General features: G+C 35.4%; 1 protein-coding gene across 11 annotated transcripts in view; it reads right to left on the bottom strand.

Annotated features, from left to right (window-relative positions):
- PIAS2 (protein inhibitor of activated STAT 2) overlaps positions 1-23,091 on the bottom strand; it is a 189,476-nt gene that overhangs the window by 84,902 nt on the left and 81,483 nt on the right. For all 11 annotated transcript variants that reach the window (XM_077135545.1, XM_077135542.1, XM_077135540.1 and 8 more), the window contains 3 exons: positions 9,106-9,240; positions 6,845-6,950; positions 3,653-3,726 (listed from right to left, as the gene is read on the bottom strand). In XM_077135545.1, the coding sequence (XP_076991660.1) occupies positions 3,653-3,726; positions 6,845-6,950; positions 9,106-9,240 (315 nt within the window). The remainder of the gene's footprint in view (positions 1-3,652; positions 3,727-6,844; positions 6,951-9,105; positions 9,241-23,091) is intronic.

Raw genomic sequence — 23,091 nt, 5'->3', positions numbered from 1 at the left:
TTTTTTTTCTCCATTTCCACTGTCACAGCATCTGATCCTGTTATTTCCAGAGTCAACTGGTTATATTCCCTTCTGCTCTCTTCAACTTACACTAGTACTTTCTCTTCCTCGAAATCTACTTTCATCATTTAACTTCTCTGGCATCTAAGCACTTGGATTTGGTCTTCTAATTAATGTGTACTACATAGTACAGCTCAGCTACTCAACTCTATGTTAACACTTTTACAGCCTGAAAAATATCAATCACTCTTTTCTTGAAAAGTGTTCTGGAAAAATCAGGATGGATACTGAGGAGAAGTTCATAAAACAGTCTCAGTAACAGACCTGTTGTCATTTTTAAGCATAGACATAAAAAAAATTAAGAATTTAGAAGGGTCAAAAACAATTTGATCTGTTAACAGTTCACTACTTCAAATAATTAAAAGTTACTTTTATTAAAATTGACATGTTTGAATGTGTGAGACTAAAGCAAAAAAATGTTTATTTGGTACAAAATTTATATTTTGACTAGTGCATTTCCTAATATAATTTATGTGGACAGCTTAATTGAACACCATTAAGTACATGGAACCTTGAGTAGGGCATGAGAGTTTGTAGGTTTGTCCAGAGTGATGCCCCGATAAATCCCAGAGTGATTTGAACAGTGAATAAAAAAGTATTTGCAAAGTCCCCACGGGGGAATGACGACAAACGGGGAAAATTCAACTTCCCCATGTGGAGAATTACTGATATTCTCACAAGCAGTGGGGATAACCAAAGCAATAGGCTGAGCCCTCAACCTTGGGGTCTGTTCATATGAAACTTAACCCTGCAAAGAATAGGCTAAGCCTACTTGAAATTAGGCCCAAGAGTCACCCCCAGTTACCTCTTTTGCTGCTCAGATGTGGCCTCTCTCTCTCCTCCAACATGACAAGCAAACTCACAGCCCTCCCCCTCTCTAGTGGGACATGACTTCCAGAGGTGTGGACCTTCCTAGCAACGTGGGGCAGAAATCCTAGAATGAGGTGGGACTCAGTACCAAGGGATTGAGAAAATCTTTTCAATCAAAAGGGGGAAGAGAGAAATGAGACAAAATAAAGTGTCAATGGCTGAGAGATTTCAAACAGTCAAGAGGCTATCCTGAAAGTTATTTTTACGTATTATGTAGATATCACCTTTTTTAGTTAAGGCATAACAGAGAGGCTGGAGGGAACTGCCTGAAAATGCAGAGCTGTGTTTCAGTAGCCATGTTTCTTGAAGATGATTGTATAATGACATAGCTTTCACAATGTGGCTGTGTGATTGTGAAAACTGTGTCTGATGCTCCTTTTATCTACCTTATTGACAGATGAGTAAAACACACAGAATAAAGATAATAGGGGGGAAAAATGCCAAATTTAGTAGATTGAAATGCTGGTGATCGGTGAGGGGGTGTGTGGTATGTACGAATTTTTTTTTTTTTATTTTTATTTCTTTTTCTGGATTGATGCAAATGTTCTGAGAGGTAATCGTGGTGATGAATATACAACTATGTGTTGATATTGTGAGTTATTGATTATACGGTAAGAATGTCCGTGTTTGTATGCTATTAATTAAAAAAAAAAAAACTTGACATGTTTGAAACAAATGCTCCTTTTTTTATATGGAACAATCTTAACCACTTTGATATACCACTTTCACTATTACTGAAAGTCTAAATCCTCTAATGCAATAACACAGTCTGTTTGAAAAGGAAAAACAAATACGTTCTAAGAAAATAAGGCAAAAAATGGCAATGGACAACTGCGCAAGCCCTTAGACTAAATAGTGTAGAAATATTTTCCTGCTGACAAAACAGTGTGACATACTAAAACAGAAAGGTGTCCTTTCCATATAGTGATTGTATTCAGACACAGTCCACATAAAGTTTTCTAAACATACTAGGGTTAACAGGAAAGGGAACAGCAAGGTTGTCTCTGAGCCTTAGATATTCTCATGTTTAACAGAAATTCGAAAGCCCCTAATAATCCTCAAGGAATAGAACTTTTCCCTCTAACAGGTGGTTCTACTCTATGACTTAAAGCAGGTAATTCTTTCCCCTAGGCCTCTGTGACTTAATTTGTTTCTTACATTGTTTCAGCTGTTTGCAAGCTGCTTCTGTTTGAAGGGCAAGTTATGGGAGGGTGAATCCAATAAAAATTTCCTGGTTCAGTCTTACCACTTAGAATTGGGTTACTGGAGTACCCAATCCAATAACACCAGTGCAGACATACAGGTATACCAATATGTGCATGGAGGTTACTGTGCTCCCTCTAGAATAGGACCAGGGACCCACAACAGGGGCAATTTTAATTTTAAAATGAGATAGAGGAAAAAGGCAGTATGAAGATGCTCAAAAGAACTCATGTCTAAAGGTGTGTACAGAGCTTGTGAGCAAGAGGAGGTCCTGGATCTAAACACATGCCTCGAGGGCCTATGCCACTACCTCTAGCCTTAATGTCCTACTCTGGGACTACAGAATTTCACTCTGGCTTTGATAACCATAGATTCTCAGTTTCACGTAATTCAAAGCCTTTTCAATAAGAGTAAGTAACTTTTTTTAAATTAATGATGATAAAAAAATTAAAACTACAGAAAATGCCACTTTCCAAGGTAATAGAGTGGTAGACTTATAATCACGAAATCTTAGCCCAATTTGATAATATGATATATTGGAAAGAGAACCAGAATAGCATCCAAAGACCAATATTTTTATCACTGTCCTACTACTAACTAGCTGTGTGACATGCATTAGTCAACCTCTTTTAGTCTCAGTTTTCTCACCTGCAAAATGGTGACAAATCCTTCATGCAGGTGTGCTCAGACAGGTAAATAAGGGGCACATAATAGGAAATCAAAAAATTATTCCCTTCTCTGAAGCAATTATCTCTCCATTTTAAACATTTTACATTTGTCATAATGGTAGCTTCAAATGCTCTCAAAACTACAATATAAATTCTTATTTCTATGAAGCTCCTTTCAAGTGGAAAGGCTCCCTCCAATACTGCTGATTTTAAAGAAGACTTCATTCATTATTCCTGACCTCACCCATCTTTTCCTTGGTACTCCTGTAACCCAATTCTAAGCGGTAAGTACAGTCTGCTTGTTTTTCATACGAGTTGGTGTTATCTCAGAGTTGCTGACTGATTTCTCCCACATAGTCTCTACATAAGATGTAAAATAAAAATTATTGTGCAATTTAAAAGTGCCCTAGAAATACATTAAAACATCCCACACGTCCCCTAACTGGCTGAGAACTCATTAAACAACAATCATCAATTAGTGCTTCTTAGGTCCTAGTAATTATATTGGTGTGTTTCAATACCATTTATATTCTGATAAAAGGAGACAACTTTTAATATATGCTTATTATTTGCTGTGGATTCCTATAGCATTAACAGTAGTAGATTATTCTAAACCTAAAGCTATCTTCCCTCTTTGATAAAATATCCTTTTAGGTCTCCTCTTAGTTAATTATTGTCCAAAGAATTATAAAGAATTATGATGCTTACACATGAAGATTCCTGAATGGAAAACATGACAGAAGTTAGGAATTCTATCATAATATATAATTAATTACCAAGCCTACTGTTATAAGAAAACTAATAATTTATAAGAAGTAAAAATACCCAGAATGTTTTGTTATTTTACTTACAGGACACATCAAGGATACCCGAAGGCTAGTTGTAGCAATTTCACTATCAGGATCTGCAGTAAGTTTTTCTTTAACTTTAGAAAGGAAAAATAAATAAACAAACATTTTAAAAATATAAATGCTTTCATATCAATGGAATTACAGAAATATATATCTTGTTCTTAAATTTCCAAAGGACTTCAAATAGGTCAAGAAACTACAAAAAAGAAAAACAAAGTTAAATATTGATGTACTACTAAAACACAATCATACTTCCAGTATTAGGTTAAAAAATGAACTGGCAAACTCTAGATCACATTTTTAGTTGAATTTAAAAAATTATTTTAAAAAGTAAAACTACATTTGTACCCTGGTATTTATGGTAGCAGTGTTCTCAAATTGATAGAGGTGACATACAGGTACAATGACTGAAGATTGAAGAGGTGACTGTGGTGGATACATAAAACGGACTATGGAGTGGCTGCAAGAAGGAATGAAGTTGTGAGGCATGCAACTAGGTGAATGGACTTTAAGATAATATGTTGAGTAAAATAAACCAGAAACAAAAAGACAGATATTATAATGCCTCACAATATGGACTAACTATAATGTACAAACTCTGAGAACTGAATTTGAAAGCACAGTTATCAAGTGAAGGTGTACTGTAAAGGTTCCTAGATTGCAATCTCTTATAGCAGACACATCTATTCCAGAGTTGTAACTGTTATTTCTAAATTTTGAGATGCTAAGCTCTATGTGTATAACCTGGTAGGTCTTTGGAACTTTGGATATTTGTGTGATACCTGAGACACAGAGCTAGAGTTCTACAGCCATGAAAGTCAGCATTATCCCTTACAGCAATTGTTAAAAACACTGAAAAAGTGATCAGACTTCAATTAGAGATATGAATGAAGCTTACCAGGGTAGGACTAAGGTAAACAGACTAAAGGGTAAAGTATAAAGGTAAAAGACAGTATTTTAAAACTTCAACTTCTATATGAGACCAAAAGAAGGGACGTTTCTTTGTTACAAAATTTTTATTTTCAGTAGCACACTATCTAAACTTAACTTGTATGGTCAGCTTATCTGAACACCATAATTACATGAAATGATAAATAGGAAGTGATATATTGTTTGTTTGTATAGGTTGGTGTGATGCCAATATATCCCAAAGTAAGCTGGGCAGAACATTAAGAGGTACTTGCAAAATCCCCTTGAGAAACTGGGAAAAACCATGGAAATATTCAACTTCCCCACTTGGGGAAGACATGATAGTTTTGCAAGCTGTGGGACTGCCAATCCTATAGGACAGGCCCTTGATCTTAGGAATTGCCCTTACAAAACTTATTCCTGCAAAGGAGAAGCTAAGCTTACCAAGGATTATGCCTAAGAGTCATCCTCAAAGAACCTCTTTTGTTGCTCAGATGAGGCCTCTCTCACTAAGCAAACAACACAGGCGAACTCACTGCTATCCCCACTATTTGAGTCATGACTTCCAGGGGTATAAATCTCCCTGGCAATGTGGGACATGACTCCAGGGGTTGAGCCTGAACCTGGGATTATGGGAATGAGAAAGTCTTCTTGACCAAAAAGGGGAAGAGAAAAGAAACAAAGTTTCAGTGGCTGAGAAATTTCAAATAGAGTCGAGAGGTCATACTGAAGGCTATTCTTACACAGTATATAGATAATCCTTTTCATTTTTTGGTGTATTGGATTACATAGCTAGAGGAAAATACCTTAAACTGCTGAACTGTAAAAAAAAAATAGCCTTGATTCTTAAAGATGCCTGAATAATTCTAGAGCTCTTAAGGTGTGAATGTGTAAGTGTAAAAAGTTTGTAACCGACACTCCCTTTATCCGCATATGGACAGATGAGTAAGAAAAAACAGACAAAATAAACAAACAATGGAGGTATGGGTATAGGGGGTATGGGATATTTTGGGTGTTCTTTTTTACTTTAATTTTCATTGTTTATGGAGTAATGGAAATGCTAAAAAATCAACTGTATTGATGAATGTACAGTCTTCTGATGATAGTGTAAACCAATGATTGTACACTTTTGATAATTATATCTCAATAAAAAAATCATTGAAGGAAAGTGAAAGTAAAACTGCAGGTAAAAAAACAAAACAATTAACAATAGAATTTGGAATGCTGTGGTACCCTTAGTTTCAATGCTTTCCTAATACATATTCATCATGGTTTTTACAACCAGTAAGTTTTTCCCACAGGTGTTAAATTTGTCAACAGAAAAGATAATACAAAATATTTTTATACTTTCTTTTGCAACTGAGAACAACTATGGACATGGTAATTTGTCCGCAGTTTTATTCAACCGATAATGTACACAAGTTACTGTATATGCAAACTAATAAATATATACACATCTCCTTCAGGTACCTAATTCTCAATACCTTTACATGGAGAGGCTTGCTTAATCTTTGAAGGCAGCAGAACTGGAGTAGGGCAAGAAAAATTAGGGAACAGCTTCACTGTTTTCTGTTCTAGGCAGGAAGACCAATAATGTGTTTTTTGAGGAGATGAGAAATGGTATGGGTATATGAGACAAGATACCATTTCTATAGCCCTACCTAACTCACTTTTCAATATATGGATTTTTTTCCTTTCTGGTTCACTTAATAGTATGACAGGCAACTGGGGAAAAAATATTCCCTTTCCCCAAAAAATGGCTTGCTCTATTATGTTCAGTTACTGAACTGAATTACTTACATTTTAGTTTACTAGATATTGTTTACCTACTATTCTGCATCATGAAAGCAAAATTACAAAATTAAGTATCTCAGAAAGCAAACAGCAAATATTATTGATGGATATCAACGTAATTTTTCTTTGCAAAAAGAATTTACTTCGCATTTTTTTAAATGTATATCCTATTACATATTGGAAGTTTGAAGATTTGCATTCCTATTCTCAAGTCAATGCATGAATTAAAACTACCACCATGCTGACATTTACATAAAACAGTTGTTTTCATAAAAAAGGCCAAAATCCAGGCTCACTGGGATTTAAAAGTGATCCTCTTTGGAGTGGTTTCTAAGAGAAAGGTTTTTCAATTTACAGGGCTAAACTCTTAGAGCATTTTTTAACCACAAATTTTGGTTTGTACTGCACCCAAATGTTTTCTATATTGTGAGGCCTTTTTTGTTTCCCATTAAAGTATCTCATATGCTCAGTCTTACAAACATTACTTACTTAGTGCTCTGGAATGATCAGGGTTTCTAATACCTTTCATTTTTAACCTCTGTAATAACATGGCTGATGTGAGCTGTCGTACAAGATATACAGACATGGAGTAATTCTACAAAGAAAGATAATGTGTATTAAAGACAAGAGATAGTGTCTTTACATTAAATACTTGTCTAAGAAACTCTAGTTTCTAAACACAACATTCAAAATAACTTTCACAGGAAGGTCCAAGACTGGGAAGGGGACGATATCAACTCAGCTAATTTAGGAAAGATAAAAGTTCAATTATATTAAAGTTGTTTCTCAATCACTAACTGAAACACACGTGAAATACAGCTTACATCAATGATTTTCATTGATGTGTCTAGCTGTGTCTAGCTAAGCACAAATGGTACCTTAATGGCCACTGTGGTATGAATGAGAACACACACTCTCATTCTCACTTTTCCCAGAGTTGCTCTGTTTTTATCTGCTCTACATAATGAGACTCTTAGCATACTTTCATTTGAAAAATTCGCAAAACAAAGTTCAAACACCAAAGGTCTGAATTAACTTTTCAAATCCAGAGTTCCAAAGTTTTAATTCTGGCTATGGCCTTAGCAAATCACTGAAATGAACCCCATAATGGCTTTACTCTGAGAAAAGTTTTGAAACATTAATTCCTTTCCCCAAATGGCATTCTACCCGGGAAGAAGTAGCTACTGTAGTATGTAAGACACATGAAGAAATGACAAAAAATCAGAAAGACTAGGCCAAAAATAGTAAGAGTTCAATCCGTACCTCTTAGATCTGGAGCAAAGGAACCTTTGTGAGCTATTAACTGAGACCTAAACACTAAAACAATCCCATCTTAACCATTTCACTACATACACACACTCTTTCAACTGATTCTATAATGTACAAAATATTTCTAACAGCTGGTAATCCAAGCCAAATATTTTAAATATCACTTTTTTTTAACAACCTTCACCCAGCAACAGTCCTTTTAAATATCTGTATATCCAAAAGGATATGCAAATTATACAACAATTATTTTAACTACAAGGAAAGAATTGTATTCCCATTTTATGCTTAAATTAATTCAGTATTCAGAATCTACATTATTTTTAAAAAAATGTAAGTTAATCACCTCAAGAGGATATACTCTTCTGTTCAAATGCCTTAAGTGTAAAAAACTGTTCATTTAATAATGTCACATTTGTATATCACACTCACTCTCAAGACTTTACCTAATCTTGGTTATTGAAAGGGTTCAGAAAATTAAGCAACTGGCCAAAAGCAAATAACAGCCAACCTGGGACTAAAGCAATATTGTCTGAATCCATATCTAATGTTTTACCACTACACATTCATTTCATGAAAGTGCAAAATATTTGCAATACGTTCCTTATGGTATGTTAAGACAATAATATTTTTTAAACAGTAATATTTAAACTCCAATGTTTAATATAAACTATTCTCTTCTTTTTTTCCAGTTCTGCAATTACCTTGGTGATGAAACTGAAAAAATTTCTCCTATAAATGTATGCCTTAATTTGTCAGTCTACAAAATAGGAATATCATCCTTTATTTCCATGATATAAGAACATTAAAGGTGATATTCACACATGAACTTGAATTTCTTTACATTCTATTATTTCATTATATAAACAATTCCACAGTGAAAATTCCCTATTGTACTGATCAGTATCTCATAACAGATACAATGAATTCTGAGACTAAGAATCAGGAGAAATCAAGGTTCACTAACCTCTAGGTATAGAGGAAATAATTTTAAGTAAATGTTTTATACAAGATGCCCACATGTTATCTGAATTAGCAACTGTTTATATAAAAGCTGTAATGACAATATGTGTACTTTTAACCATTTCCTCTTAAAAATGGTAAGGCTTTCCTTTGTTCCTCTTCACAAATAAATTAAAGACATCACTCAAAGCTTCCTGTTTCTTAAAATACTATGTAAACACTCAAGTGCATGCATGCACATAAGAATACACAAACACATCTGTGATCATATCATCTTAAAAAGTATTATAAATATACCCATTTCCTTTCCAGAAAAATAAAGAGATGATACACAGGAACCTTACAGCTATAGTTTTTAACCTTAAGAATGTCCACACCTCCACCTTTGAATTGAAAAGTATTGCTTTTTAGAGATTACATATGCAAAACTGAAAGAGCCAGAGCTAACAGCTTAAGAAAAAGCAGAATAAATCAATTCCCAGGAGGGGTACACTCATGCTACCCGAGGAGAAAACCTTTACCTTTCCAATTTCTGATGCCCATGAAATGGAAATCTGATTTGGCACAGCTGAAGATAACCTAACTAAAGACGTAATATTCAAGGGGCGTCCAGGGCGTTTCTGTTCAATCCCATTTTTAGGAGGTGGTGCATAGCCCTATAATCATAAAAAGAAAAATAATTTTAAATTCCCTGTAAGAGATTAAATATTTTCTCCAAGATAGATCCAGAATCCTGTTTAATTTTGCTAAAACTTATTATTTTTATTTTATCCTGGAAATCATAGTCCTCATTCTAGGGTCCTCAATTTTCAAGAGGAAGATGATCTTTCTAAAAAACTATGAAATATTTCACAAGTTCAGACAATACAAATAAATAAATATATAAATATTCATGTTTCATCATTAAAAGTATAGGTGCTGAGGGCGGGCCACGGTGGCTCAGCAGGCTGAGTTCTCACCTGCTATGCCAGAGACCCGGGTTCGATTCCCAGTGTCTATCCATGTAAAAAAAAAAAAAAAAAAAGGAAAGGTGCTAGCATCTACTATCCTGGCTACGTATCTTTTTCCTTCTTACAGAAACCAAATCTAGCAGCTAAATGTGAAGCTCTTTGTATTGATTCATCGTAGAAATTGGCAAAGGACTTATATGCATTCAAACACCAGGAGTGAGAGAGGGAAAACAAACCTTGGTAACACTAAAAGAACAAATTAATGAATTTCAAAGGAATTATTACAACCTGTGAAGGACCAAACTACTCTGCACTGCCTTCTTTCCTAGCAGAAAAGAAACTGTCTTCTTTAAAATGGTGTCACGTTAACAACAAAGATAATAATTCAACTAGCATTAAATTAGCTTGACATCTACATTAATACTATTTATGCTTTACTGTACTTTTTTTATAGGGATCAAGTACTTGTTTGAAATGGCAAATGTACTCATTTTATATTCACAGTGCATCTAATTCTCAACTTCTAAGGTTGTGAGTTTCAAAAATGAAACTACATTTTTTTTAGAAAATTAAAATTTCTTAGTTGTGAGAACAACTACATGTTGAAAAGCAGACACCACATTTCACTCAATGTAACAAGCAACTGACTGGAATTTATGTATAATTGAGGAAGAAAAAACACCAATTTTCTGACACAATGCTATCACTTATATACAGCAAGGAAATATAAGCAAAATAAACTGGCAAAAGTATTCCTCTTCCATATACAGAAGAATATTCAGAATCATTTTTCACTAAGTCATCAATGTACATATTTTTTCACAATACTCTCCTCCTATATGCTATGCCATCAAGAGCTCTGAAGATAATATGCCTTAAAACAGTACTCCATTCCACTAATGTCTTTCAGATTGTCTTTGAAGTAATCAATGCCCATACTGCGTTTAAGTCTGATATGCTCTGTATATTACGAAAATGTATCTATGAAAGATTCTGAGACAATAGCCAGATTCATATTCCTTCCCCAAAATGTCCTTTAATCATTTACTGACTACAGTTAGCCATCATGCCATAGAAATAACATCAAGATTGTACAAGTGCAGGTAATGACAGTACATCACAGGTACCAGCTGGTAGTAAAAGCGATCATAAGACGCCATCAATTGTAAATCACATCTGGATTTCAGGGATGTTAAAAATCAGGGATGATAAAATCATGAAATAGAGTATTGGTGGTATTACACAGCAAAGATATGGAACACATTCTATCAAAGGGTGGGAACACCTTTCACTGTCTCAGGGGAAATCCAATTGATAACTGGTAATTCACAACCAGTAATAAAATTTTGGAAATCATTAAATAGTATGAGCATAAGAAAGGACAAAAGAAGGTAAATAAGTTACATTACAATATGGAAAAGGGATACAAATGAGTAAACGTGGGGGGGAAAGGATTTACATCCATCTAAATATGTTCTCATAATATAAAAGAGAAAAAAAATCAGGAAACAGTCCTCTTATGAAGACACTATGAACTGCTTTAATGAGCCACAAAGACAAGAAATATCAACACCAAAATATGGGTTATTCTAAACAAAACTTTTTTTTCTATTTTTGGCAAGGAAGATAATTCTGATGTCTACTGGTAGGCTATAAACAATGGAACAGGATCAATTACAATGATAAAAGTAATTCATGCACTGGTTAAATGTGAACTGTAATGTGCAATTTCAGATGCCAAATAACATTTTAAGACAATTTGAAAGAGAAGAAGAATGCAACAGGAAGAGGAATTACAACACTGAATATAAGAATAAGAGGTCAACATACCCAAAACTGTGTATGGCACTAGCCTTCAACATGTAAAGTAGTTTAAATCTATTCTCTACCCAATTACACCAGTTTGATTTCATTGGTAATTCTTTTTCTTAGCAGCAAAGTTGTAGAAAAATCATTAAGAAAAATACACAATCCCCATATACACACTATCATTAATACTTTGCATTAGTCTGGTCCCGTTGCTATACATTTGGGTTCACTGTTTTGTACAGTCCTACGTTGTTGGGCTTTTTTGTTTTTAATTTTTATTCTAGTAACATGTATAAAGTCCAGAATTTCCCCTTTTGATCACATTCAAATATAATTCAGTGGCATTAATCACATTCACAATTTAACATCAACACAATCCTTACCGAAAGTTTTCCATCACCTCAAGCAGAAATCCTGCATCAACTGAGCATTAACTACCATTCCCCAGCCCCACACTGGCCACTAGTAACTATATCTCATTATCCGACTCTATGAATGTTCTTGTTTTAACTATTTACTAACAGTGAGATCATACAATGTTTGTCCTTTTGGGATTTATTTCACTCAACAAGTCTTCAAGATTCATCCAATGTTTGTCCTTTTGGGACTGACTTAATTTTACTCAACAAGTCTTCAAGTTGTCACATATACGAAAACTTCATGTATTCTTACATCTGAATAATATTCTATTGTATATACATACCACATTTTGTTTGTTCATTTGTTGCTAGACCTTGAGGTTACTTCCATCTTTTGGTAACTGTAAATAATGCCGCTAGCAAACATCAGTGTAAGAATATGTTAAAAGCCCCTGCTTTCAAGTTTTGAGAGTGCGTACCTAGAAGCAGGAATTCCACGTCATATGATAATTCTATACTTCACTTTCTTGGGAATGGCCCCACTAAGCTATTTTCCATGGCGGCTGCAGCATTTTATATTCCCACCAATAAATAAGTGATTCTATTACTCCACATCCTCTCCAAAACATAGTTTTCATTTTTTCAATAGCAGCCATTGTAGTGAGTGTGAAATCATATCTCATTGTGACTTTGATTTGCATTTCGGCAACTGGCTAATGACATTAAGCATCTTTCCAAGTGCTTTCTGGTCATTTGTATAACTTTTTTAGAGAGATGTCAAGGCTTTTGACTATTATTTAAATAGGTTGTCTTTTTGTTGCTGAATTTCAGGATTTTATAAATATTTTGGACATTTGGATATTAATGCCTTATTACTAAAGTGTTAAATCTGTGATTTAGTCCCTGAGCTGTGTTTCTTAGGTTTGTGCTAAGACAGAAATTTCCTTGAGTGTCAGCTTGAAAATATTAAATAGCTCAGAAAAGCCAAGTTTTAATCCTGACTCTATCTTGTGGAGGCAGCTGTTTCTTCTAATCCTAATTCAATACCAAAAAGGGCAGTAACTTTTGATTAGGTTATCTCCACAGAAATGTGACATACCCAACTGTGGGTGTGACCTTTTGATTACATGGAAATATGATTCTACCCATTCCAGGTAGGCCTTGATTCATTTACTGGAATCCTTTAAATGAGGAAGCATTTTGGAGAGAGTTAGAGAGCCAAAAAAAATTTCAGAGCTGATAGAGAGAGCAGAGAGGCGGATATCTGGAGATGCCTGGAGCCCAGCAGACACTGCCATGTTCAGAGATGACAGACAGCAGAGATACGGATGTTTGGAGATGCTTGGAGCCCAGCAGACACTGCTGTGTGCCTTCCCATGAGATGTTAAGCAAGCCAGAACCTGGAGAGAGCCAAGAAAAGCCAAGAGATGAAAGCCAGCCCCAGAGAAGTAAAATGAGGAACCCTCACAGGAACAGAGGCTGAAAGCAAAGGAGCCCACAAGCAAGGCACCAGCAGATGCCAGTCACGTGATTCCCAGCTGACAGAGCTACTCCCAACCCACTGGCCTTTCTTGGATTAAGGTATCTTTCCCCGGATGCTTTAATTTGGACATTTTCATAGGCTGAGAACTGCAAACTTATAACATTAAATTTCACTTTTTAAAAGCCATTTCAGTTCTGATATACCACACTATGGCAGCTTACAAACTACAACACAAAACCAATGCAGAAAAAAAAAAACCTCTTAAAAATCTTTGCAAATTGGCTCTGCGAAGGCTGGTGCTCTCCTTCAGTTTAGCACTCCTATCAAGAAATGAGACAAAATGAAGTGCCAATGGCTGAGAAATTCCAAGCAGAGCTGAGAGATTATCCTGGAGGTTATTTTTCGCATTAAATAGATATCACCTTTTTAGTTAAGGCATAACAGAGAGGCTGGAGGGAACTGCCTGAAAATGTAGAGCTGTGTTCTAGTAGCCATGTTTCTTGAAGATGATTATACAACGATATAGCTTTTGCAATGTGACCGTGTGATTGTAAAAACCTTGCGTCTGATGCTCCTTTTATCTACCTTATGGACATATGAGTAAAACATACGGATTAAAAATAAATAAATAAATAGGGGGAACAAATGTTAAAATAAATTTAGTAGATTGAAATGCTAGTGATCAACGAAAGGAAGGGGTAAGGGGTAGGGTATGTATGAATTTTTTTCTGTTTTCTTTTTATTTCTTTTTCTAAATTGATGCAAATGTTCTAAGAAATGATCATGATGACGAATATACAACTATGTGATGAATAAAAGAATGTTCATTATTGTATGTTGATTGGTTTTATTAATAAAAATTTTTTAAAAACGAAAATTAAAAAAAAAACAAGATCCTGAGGCAAATGTAAAGGGACTTCTCCTTCTGTTGTGATTCTGCATCTTGTCCTGGGCTTGCACCTGCTCCTATCTTGAGCGCTTCCCCCATATACATGAATTCAAATGCCCCTTCAACTCCCAATGAAACAGACTTTCTTTCCATCTTGAGGTCTCTATTCTTAAAGTAGCTAATCCTTTGCTCCAGCCTGCTTCAATTTAATTGTCTTACAAGGCTTTAGACTGTCCACTAGCTGCTTCTGCCTCTACGGCAAGTTCTGATTCGGTCAGTATGCACATAGGGGTTACTCTGCTCCCTCCAGAACAGGGCAAGGGAATTACAATGGGCGTACAGGACTGCTACACAGCGCACTTGGGGGGGGGGGGTGATTAGGAGGGGCAGTAAGGGTACCCGGAGCATTTCCTACCATATTTAAAGTTGTTTCTTGATTCGATTCAGCACTTGCCCAGTTACTGTAACCTTTAAATGTTTTCTGGAGCTTCAGGAAAGTAGCTATGACAGTTTCTGCTAGCTGTTCAAAGATTCTGTAGGGAATTTGTACTATGGAGCATCTTGTGCCATTATCTTGCTTGACAGGAAGCCTTCATTGGTAATTTGACGTATCCATTAACTTACATTCTCCCTCTGAAGAAAAACCCAACCATTAGTAACTAGGTTATTGAATATAAACTGCAGTTGGAATAAATCAATGTTTAATATTCTACATACTTTTAATGATTTTCAATATCAAAAACAAATATAAAATGCTCATTTGACAGGAGACTTCGGAAGCAAATCAAAATTCTTTCTAAATAAACAGTGTTGAGACCGCCAGTGTGAGACTTATTAGTTTCAACCTAAAACTTCAGTGAAAGATATATGTAAAGAACATTTTCTCTTACACGCTATGATGACATCCTATCTAACTCGTAACTGTGACTAAAGTTCAGTGTTGTGCTTTTAACATTTTCCCCCAAATTTTCTAAATTACTATTAATATTACCAATACAGACATATTTTTAACCTTTTATTATGGAAATTTTTAAATACACACAAAAGTAGAAAGAACAACATGCACTCAAAAACAAACTTCATTGAGGAGACTGAAATACTAGTGGTCAATGAGAGGGAAGGATAAGGGGTTTGGCATGTATGAGTTTTTTCTTTTTTATTAATTTTGTTGGAGAGATGTAAATGTTCAAAAAAAAATCATGGTGATGAATACAAAACTATGTGATGATACTGTGAGCCAATGATTGTACAGAATGTACAGAATGTTTGTATGCCAACTTTGTTTATAATAAAATTTTTTTTAAAAAAAAATCAATAATCATCAGCATGTTGCCAATCTTGTTTAACTCGTCCTCCCCACACATAAAACATACACAACATCAATATCTGCTCCTGGGTTATTTAACAGAAATTTCAGACATGTCACATAACCTATTACCATGCATTTCTAATAATACTTTAAAAAACAAAAAGAACAGAATCACAACCTTGAAAAATTAACTATAATTCCTTAAAATCATCTAATACCCAGCCCAGCCCGGTGGCGAGATGGAAAGTGAGCCTCCAGCCCGCTTCTTTTCTAAGGGGTCTTTGAAAAGCTCAACTGGTGCAACGAGCAGAGAGAGTTCTTTCCGAATTTCGGTTTTGCTTCTATTTATTTCTTTTGTCAAAAATAAATATGAGGTATTTCAGAGGATAAAAAAAAAAAATCATCTAATACCCAGATAGTACGTGCCTCATGATGTCTCACAATAGGAAGTATGCAATATACACTATTACTGGGGACTGGCTCATTCCCTCTTTCTCAAAGTTGTCTTTTTAACTTTCATTGCAGAAAATTTTAAACACATACAAAAACAGAGAAAAAAGATAAAACGAACCCACGAATACCCATCACCCAGTTAGTTCAATAATTTATTTCATTAACAATCATTGTCCACGCCATCTGCTCTTCATCCCAGATTATATTTAAGGCAAATTCCAGGCGTCATATAAGTTTATACATATACAGATCAGCACCAAAAAGATGTTCTTTCATACTCTGAAACAGTATCTTAACTAGAATCACACTTTGCACTTAGATGTGTCTCCCAAGATTCCATTTCTTTTTTTAAAAAAACTTTTTTAATTGTTTAATATAACATATATACAAAAAAGGAATAAATTTCCATGTATATTTTAACAAGCAGTTATGGAACAAATTTCCACTTATTCTTTAACAGCCCCACACACTCACACATATATACTTTCTTTCCCAATGCCAATGTTCTGTTAGAGGAACCAGGAATTTTGACCTGAAGAATGACCTTATATGCTAAATAAAGCAGATGGCTTCCTCATCATATGAAATGTTATTACTCTATCTCCATATGTATTTTTTTAAATCAGTAGTTGTCTTAGAGGTTGGATAAGACTCAAGTTCAAATTTGCAGATGCAAAAACTTCACAAGTATATTTTTTAAATACTTTCTCTGTGGTTATTCTGGGTTTTATATTACACAATCAAGATAAAAAATCTACCAATTTAGTGCCACAAAATATATGCAGCAAACACTGGCAAAAACGAAGGGAGAAACAGATAGTTCTACAATAACAGTAACAAACTTAAACACACCACTCAACAGACCAAATATCTAGACAGAGGATAAAAAAACAGAAAACTTGAATAATATGATGAACGAAATAGACATAATATACATATATATAGAACACTGCATCCCAAAAGAGTATGATATACATTCTTCTGAAATGTACTTAGATCATTCTTCACGAAAGACCACATATTAGGTCACAAAACAAGTCTCAATACATTTAAAAAGATTGAAATTATACAAAACATTTTCTCAGATCATAGTGGACTGAAGGTGGAAATCAGTAACAGGCAGAGGGCCAGAAAATTCACAAATATATGGAGGCAAAACAATAGACTCTTAAACGACCAGTGGTCAAGGAAGAAATTACAAGAGAAACAAGTAAATATCTTGAGGCAAATGAAAACGAAAATACAACATTTCAAAACTTATGGGATGCAGCAAAGGCAGTGTTGAGAAGGAAATTTACTGCCTTAAATGTCTATATTAAAAACGAAAAAAGAGGGTGGGCCACAGTGGTTCAGCAGGCAGAGCTCTTGCCCGCCATTCTAGAGACCCAGGTTCTATTCCCGGTGCCTGCCCATGCAAAAAAAAAAAAAAAGAAGAAAGAGCAAGAATTGAGGAATTAACTATTCACTTGGAAGAACTAAAGAAAGAATAGCAAACTAACCCCAAAGCAAACAAAAGGAAAGAAATTATGAAGATGAGAGCACCAATAAATGAAATTGAGAATATGAGAAAAAGCAACAAAACCAGAAGCTGGTTCTTTAAGGAAATCAATAAAATCGATGGACCCTTAAATAAGCTGGAAAAAAGAAAAAGGTGTGGGGGGAGAGGATGTAAAAAAATGAAATCAGAAATGGAAGGGGGACATAATCACTGACCCCAGAAAAATAAAGGAGGTAATGAGAGCAATTATATGCTAATAAACTAGACAACGTAGATGAAATGGACAACTTCTTAGAAAGGCATAAACAACCAAGGTTGACTCGAGAAGAAATAGATGACTTCAATAAACCAATCACAAGTAGAGACTGAATCAGTCATCAGTCAGTCCCCCCCCCCCCAAAAAAAAAGCCCTGGATCAGATGGCTTTACATGTGAATTCTTCGAAGCAGTCAAGAACTAGTACCAACCTTACTCAAATTCTTCAAAACAAATTAAAGGGGGAAAGCTACCTAACTCATTCTATGAAGCCAACATCACCTTAATACCAAAGCTAGACAAAGACACTACAAGAAAATTACAGACCAATCTCTATAATGAATATAGATGAAAACAACTTCAAAGGATAGGAATAGAAGGGAACTTACTCAACATGATAAAAAGAATATATGAAAAACCGACAGCTAACATCATCCTCAATGGAGAAAGACTGGAAGCTTCTCCTCTAAGATCAGGAACAAGGCAAGGATGCCCACTGTCACAATGTTACTCAACATTGTGCTGGAAGGTCTAGCCAGAGCAATTAGATAAGAAAAAGAAATAAAAGGCATCAAATTGGAAAGGAAGAAGTAAAACTCTCATTGTTTGCAGATGATATTATCTGTCGCAAATCCCAAAAAAATCCACAGTAATACCACTAAAGTTAATAAATGACTACAGCAAAGTGGGGGGGAACAAGATAATCAGTAATGTTTCTAGACACTAGTGATGAGCAATCTGAGGAGGAAACCAAGGAAAAAATTACATTTACAATAGCAATCAACAGAATCCAATATTTAGAAATACATTTAACTAAGGATACAAAAGATCTAATATACAGAAAACTACAAGAAACTGCTAAAAGAAATCATGGAAGACCTAAATAAATGGAACGGCATACCGTGTTCATGGACTGGAATGCTGAATACAATTGTGAGTGAATTCTATCCAAATTGATTTATAGATTGAACGCAATGCCAATTAGAATCCCAACAACTTACTTTGCAGAAACAGAAAAACAAATAATAATTTACTTGGAAGGGCAGGATGTCCTGAATAGCTAAAAGTATTTATAGATAGAAAAATGAAGTGGGAGGTCTCACACTACCTGACTTTAAAGCATATTACAAAGCTTTAGGGATCAAAATAGCATGCTATAGGCATAAAGATAGATATACTGACCAATGGAATAGAACTGAGTGTTCAGAAAAAGACCTTCTCATCTATGGACAACTGATCGTTGATAAGGCAAGCAAGCCAGTCCAGTCCACGTGGGATAGAACAGCCTCTTCAATAAGCGGTGTTTGGAAAACTGGACATCTTTATGCAAAAGAATGAAAAGGATCTATATCTCACACCCTATATAAAAATTTACTCACAAAGGATCATAAACTTAAACATCAGCATTAAGACCACAAGTGCTATAAGAAAATGTAGGGAAATATAGATTTTGTAACAGGAGGTTTCCTAGACATTACACCCAAAGCATGATCACTAAAACAAGAATAGATCACTGGGATCGCTTCAAAATTAAAAACTTATTTGCATCAAAGAACTTTTTCAGGAAAGTAAAAAGGCAGCCTAAGCATTGGAAGACAATATATGGAAACCACATATCAGATAAGGGTTTAGTATCCAGAATATATAAAGTGATTCTTCAATACAACAACAAAAAGACAAACCACCTCATTAAAAAACAGGCAAAAGACATACTTTTCAAAAGAGGAAATACAAATAGCTAAAATGCACATGAAAAGATGCTCAACTTTACTAGGGCTATGAGGGAAATGCAAACCAAAACCACAGTGAGGAGGCAGTGACACTGGTGCAGACTGAGCAAGTTGAACAAACTGTCTTTGTAGAAGCATGTATCACTGGAATTTAATCAACTTACAGTGCTAATCTGGAAAAATTTTACCATAAAGATTTGCTTTTCACCCATCAATACTCTACCTTCTTTCCTCAAAAATGCTAAGGACTGGGAATTGAGTACATATATTCTATTACTGATGTACTAAAAGAGATCACCGCAAGTGTGAAGAGGAATCTAAACATCGGTATAAATATTAAAGGCTTTTCTTCAGAAACTGAGTTTGAGAAGTACATTAAGTATGACATTGAAAAATCTAAGGATCTGGCTGTCATTTTTTCTGACTCTGACTTCAAAACCAGTAGTGACCCCTGCCACTTCAGGTAAAATATCATCCAAATTTTGTGAGGGTACAGAGGTCCATCTGGTGGCCAGACACAATAGGCTAGAAAACAGGCTCTCTCTTTCCTATTCATCCATCTGCAGGACCCAAGAATCCAAATAATCCTGAAGGTGAACATTCTCAGAACATATGAGAAGGATTCCTGGCTATACACCATGCCTTGGATGAAGTCATAATGCTGTTTGATAAGAGCAGTGCTGGACAAAAGCGGTTTGATGGTATTAGCATTTTTGTACAGCTTATCATCATGATGGATTACTTTGGTTCACCAGCCCTTTTCTCCTTCATGTTCATACTTATGTTCTCTCCGACTGTATTTTGCATCATGCAATCCATTGTGAATGAAAAGTAAAAGAAATTGAAGGTAATTCCACTGTGGTCTGATAAAGTTTCTGAAAGATGTTTTTAGGCTTGTAGAGACAGACCTCTTTAGTATTGAGAGTTCAAATGTATCACATATTCACCACTGGTTAGTACTGGCTGTGTCCTAGCATCAGTAATTAAAAAACAGAACAGGAAAGTGAGGACTGATGCTACTTAGCAATTATCCAAGCTGGGAGAGGTTCAAGATACAGGCCCTCCCTCAATCTTGGGGTTTGTTCACATGAAACTTATCCCCATAAAGGATAGGCTAAGCCTACCTAAAATTAGGCCTAACAGAAACAAGCTCGTTTGTGGGCTTGTCTGGAGCCTGTGCCTTCCCCAGGGGAGGGGTGAAGTCCAACTCAGGTGGATTCCCTCCCTCAAGGAATTCAGACATGAGGGCTTGGTAATTTGAAGCCATTAAAACCAGCCTACAACCTCTCCTCTGTATCCACCATGTCCCCAGCAGGGAGAGTCTGCCAAAGTTAAAGATACCACATCACTTTATGCTGGGGGGACCTGCAGGCAGAGAGCACCACATACTGGGCAGGATAAGAAAAACAGAGCCCAGAGACTTCAGAGGAAAGTCTGAAGTTTCAGAGGAAACTTTTTACGTTCCTGAAAAAGTTCTTTGATGCTGGGTCTCACCCTCAGGGAAAACTGATGCAGGTGACTCTTTTCTCCTGATAGGAGGACAGTTTGGTCTGGGAAAATCTGGCTGAGGTCTGTAATACCTAAGTAGACCCTCCTAAGGGTGGGAGGAAAAAGGTACCACACAAACTGGGCAAGAAACAAGAAAACAAGAACTGAAAAATTCTGCTCTGTTAAACAAAACCTAAGTTAGAGGTTCAGAAAAAGCTGAACTGAATGTCAAAGAACAGATAGACAACAAATTCATCCAGCAAGAAAACCCTAGGTAAAAGAAGTGAAAAGCAATCTCCAGAATAAACTAATTAAGGTAATTAAATGCCTAGACGCCAGCAAAAAATAACAAATCACATTAGGAAAATTGAAGATATGGCCCAGTCAAAGGAACAAACCAACAATTCAAATGAGATACAGGAGCTGAAACAATTAATTCAGAATATACGAACAGACATGGAAAACCTCATCAAAAACCAAATTGATGAACTGAGGGAGGATATAAAGAAGGCAAAGAATGAACAAAAAGAAGAAATCAAAATTCTGAAAAAACAAATCACAGAACTTATTGAATGAAGGCACAGCAGAAGAGATGAAAAAAAATGGAAACCTACAATGGTAGATTTCAAGAGGCAGAAGACAGGATTAGTGAACTGGAGGACAGAACATCTGAAATCCGACAAGAAAAAGAAAATATAGGGGGAAAAAAATGGAAAAATAAGAGCAGGTACTCAGGGAATTGAAGGACAATATGAAGCGCACGAATATACGTGTTGTGGGTGTCTCAGAAGGAGAAGAGAAGGGAAAAGGAGGAGAAAAACTGTTGGAGGAAATTATCACTGAAAAATTTCCCAACTCTTAGGAAAGACTTAAAATTACAGATCCAAGAAGTGCAGCATACTCCAAAGAGAATAGATCCAAATAGACGTACTCCAAGACATTTACTAATCAGAATGTCAGAGGTCAAAGAGAATCTTGAAAGCAGCAAGAGAAAAGCAATCCATCACATACAAGGGAAGCCCAATAAGACTATGCATAGATTTCTCAACAAAAACCACGGAGGTGAGAAGATAGTGGGATGATACATTTAAATTAATAGAAGAGAAAAACTGTAAACCAAGAATTCTACATCCAGCAAAACTGTCCTTCAAAAATGAGGGAGAAATTAAAACATTTTCAGACAAAAACTTCACTGAGAGAATTTGTGACCAAGAGACCAGCTCTGCAAGAAATACTAAAGGGAGCAGTAGAGACAGTTATGAAAAGAGAGAAGAGAGGTGTGGAGAAGATAGTAGAAAGGAAGACTATGAGAAAAGGTAAAAAGAAGGAAAATTAGATATGACATATAAAATCCAGAAGGCAAAATGGTAGAAGAAAGTACTACCCAGGCATTAATAACACTAAATGGTAATGGATTAAACTCTCCAATCAAAAGACATAGTCTGGCAGAATGGATTAAAAAACAGGACCCATCTATATGCTGTCTCTACTCAAAGGACATGAAGGTAAGGACACAAATGGACATTTGCACACCAATGTTTATAGCAGCATTATTTACAATTACCAAGAGATGGAAACAGCCAAAATGTCCATCAACAGATGGGTGGCTAAACAAACTGTGGCATATACATATAATGGAATATTATGCAACTGTAAGAGAGAATAAAGTTATGAAGTATATAACAACATAGATGGACCGTAAGGACATGCTGAGTGAGATTAGCCAAAAACAAAAGGACAAACACTGTATGGTCTCACTGATATGAACTGACATTAGTGAGCAAACGTGGAATATTTCGTTGGTAACAGAGACCATCAGGAGATAGAAATAGGGTAAGATATTGGGTAATCAGAGTTGAAGGGATACAGATTGTGCAACAGGACTGAATATAAAAACTTAGAAATGGACAGCACAATACTACCTAACTGTAATACAATTATGTTAAAACAATGAATGAAGCTGAATGTGAGGATGATAGAGGGAAGAAGGCTGGGGGTATAAATGAAATCACAAAGAAAGATAGACGATACGAGACGGTATAATCTAGGAAAGCCTAGAATGTATAACGATAGTAACTAAATGTATAAATTTAAAAAATGTTTTTGCATGAAGAAGAACAAAGGAATGTCATTACTGCAGGGTGCTGAAAATAGATGGTAATTAATATTTTAAAATTTCAACTTATGTGTGAGACTAAAGCAAAAATGTTTATTTGGTACAAAATTTATATTCTGACTAGTGCATTTCCTAATATAACTTATGTAGATAGCTTGGTTGAACAAC

Source organism: Tamandua tetradactyla, chromosome 18, assembly GCF_023851605.1.
Source record: "Tamandua tetradactyla isolate mTamTet1 chromosome 18, mTamTet1.pri, whole genome shotgun sequence".
In the NCBI taxonomy this organism is placed as follows: domain Eukaryota; kingdom Metazoa; phylum Chordata; class Mammalia; order Pilosa; family Myrmecophagidae; genus Tamandua; species Tamandua tetradactyla.
The sequence above is the reverse complement of the archived record's forward strand: the minus strand, read 5'-3'. Positions and strand labels throughout refer to the sequence as shown.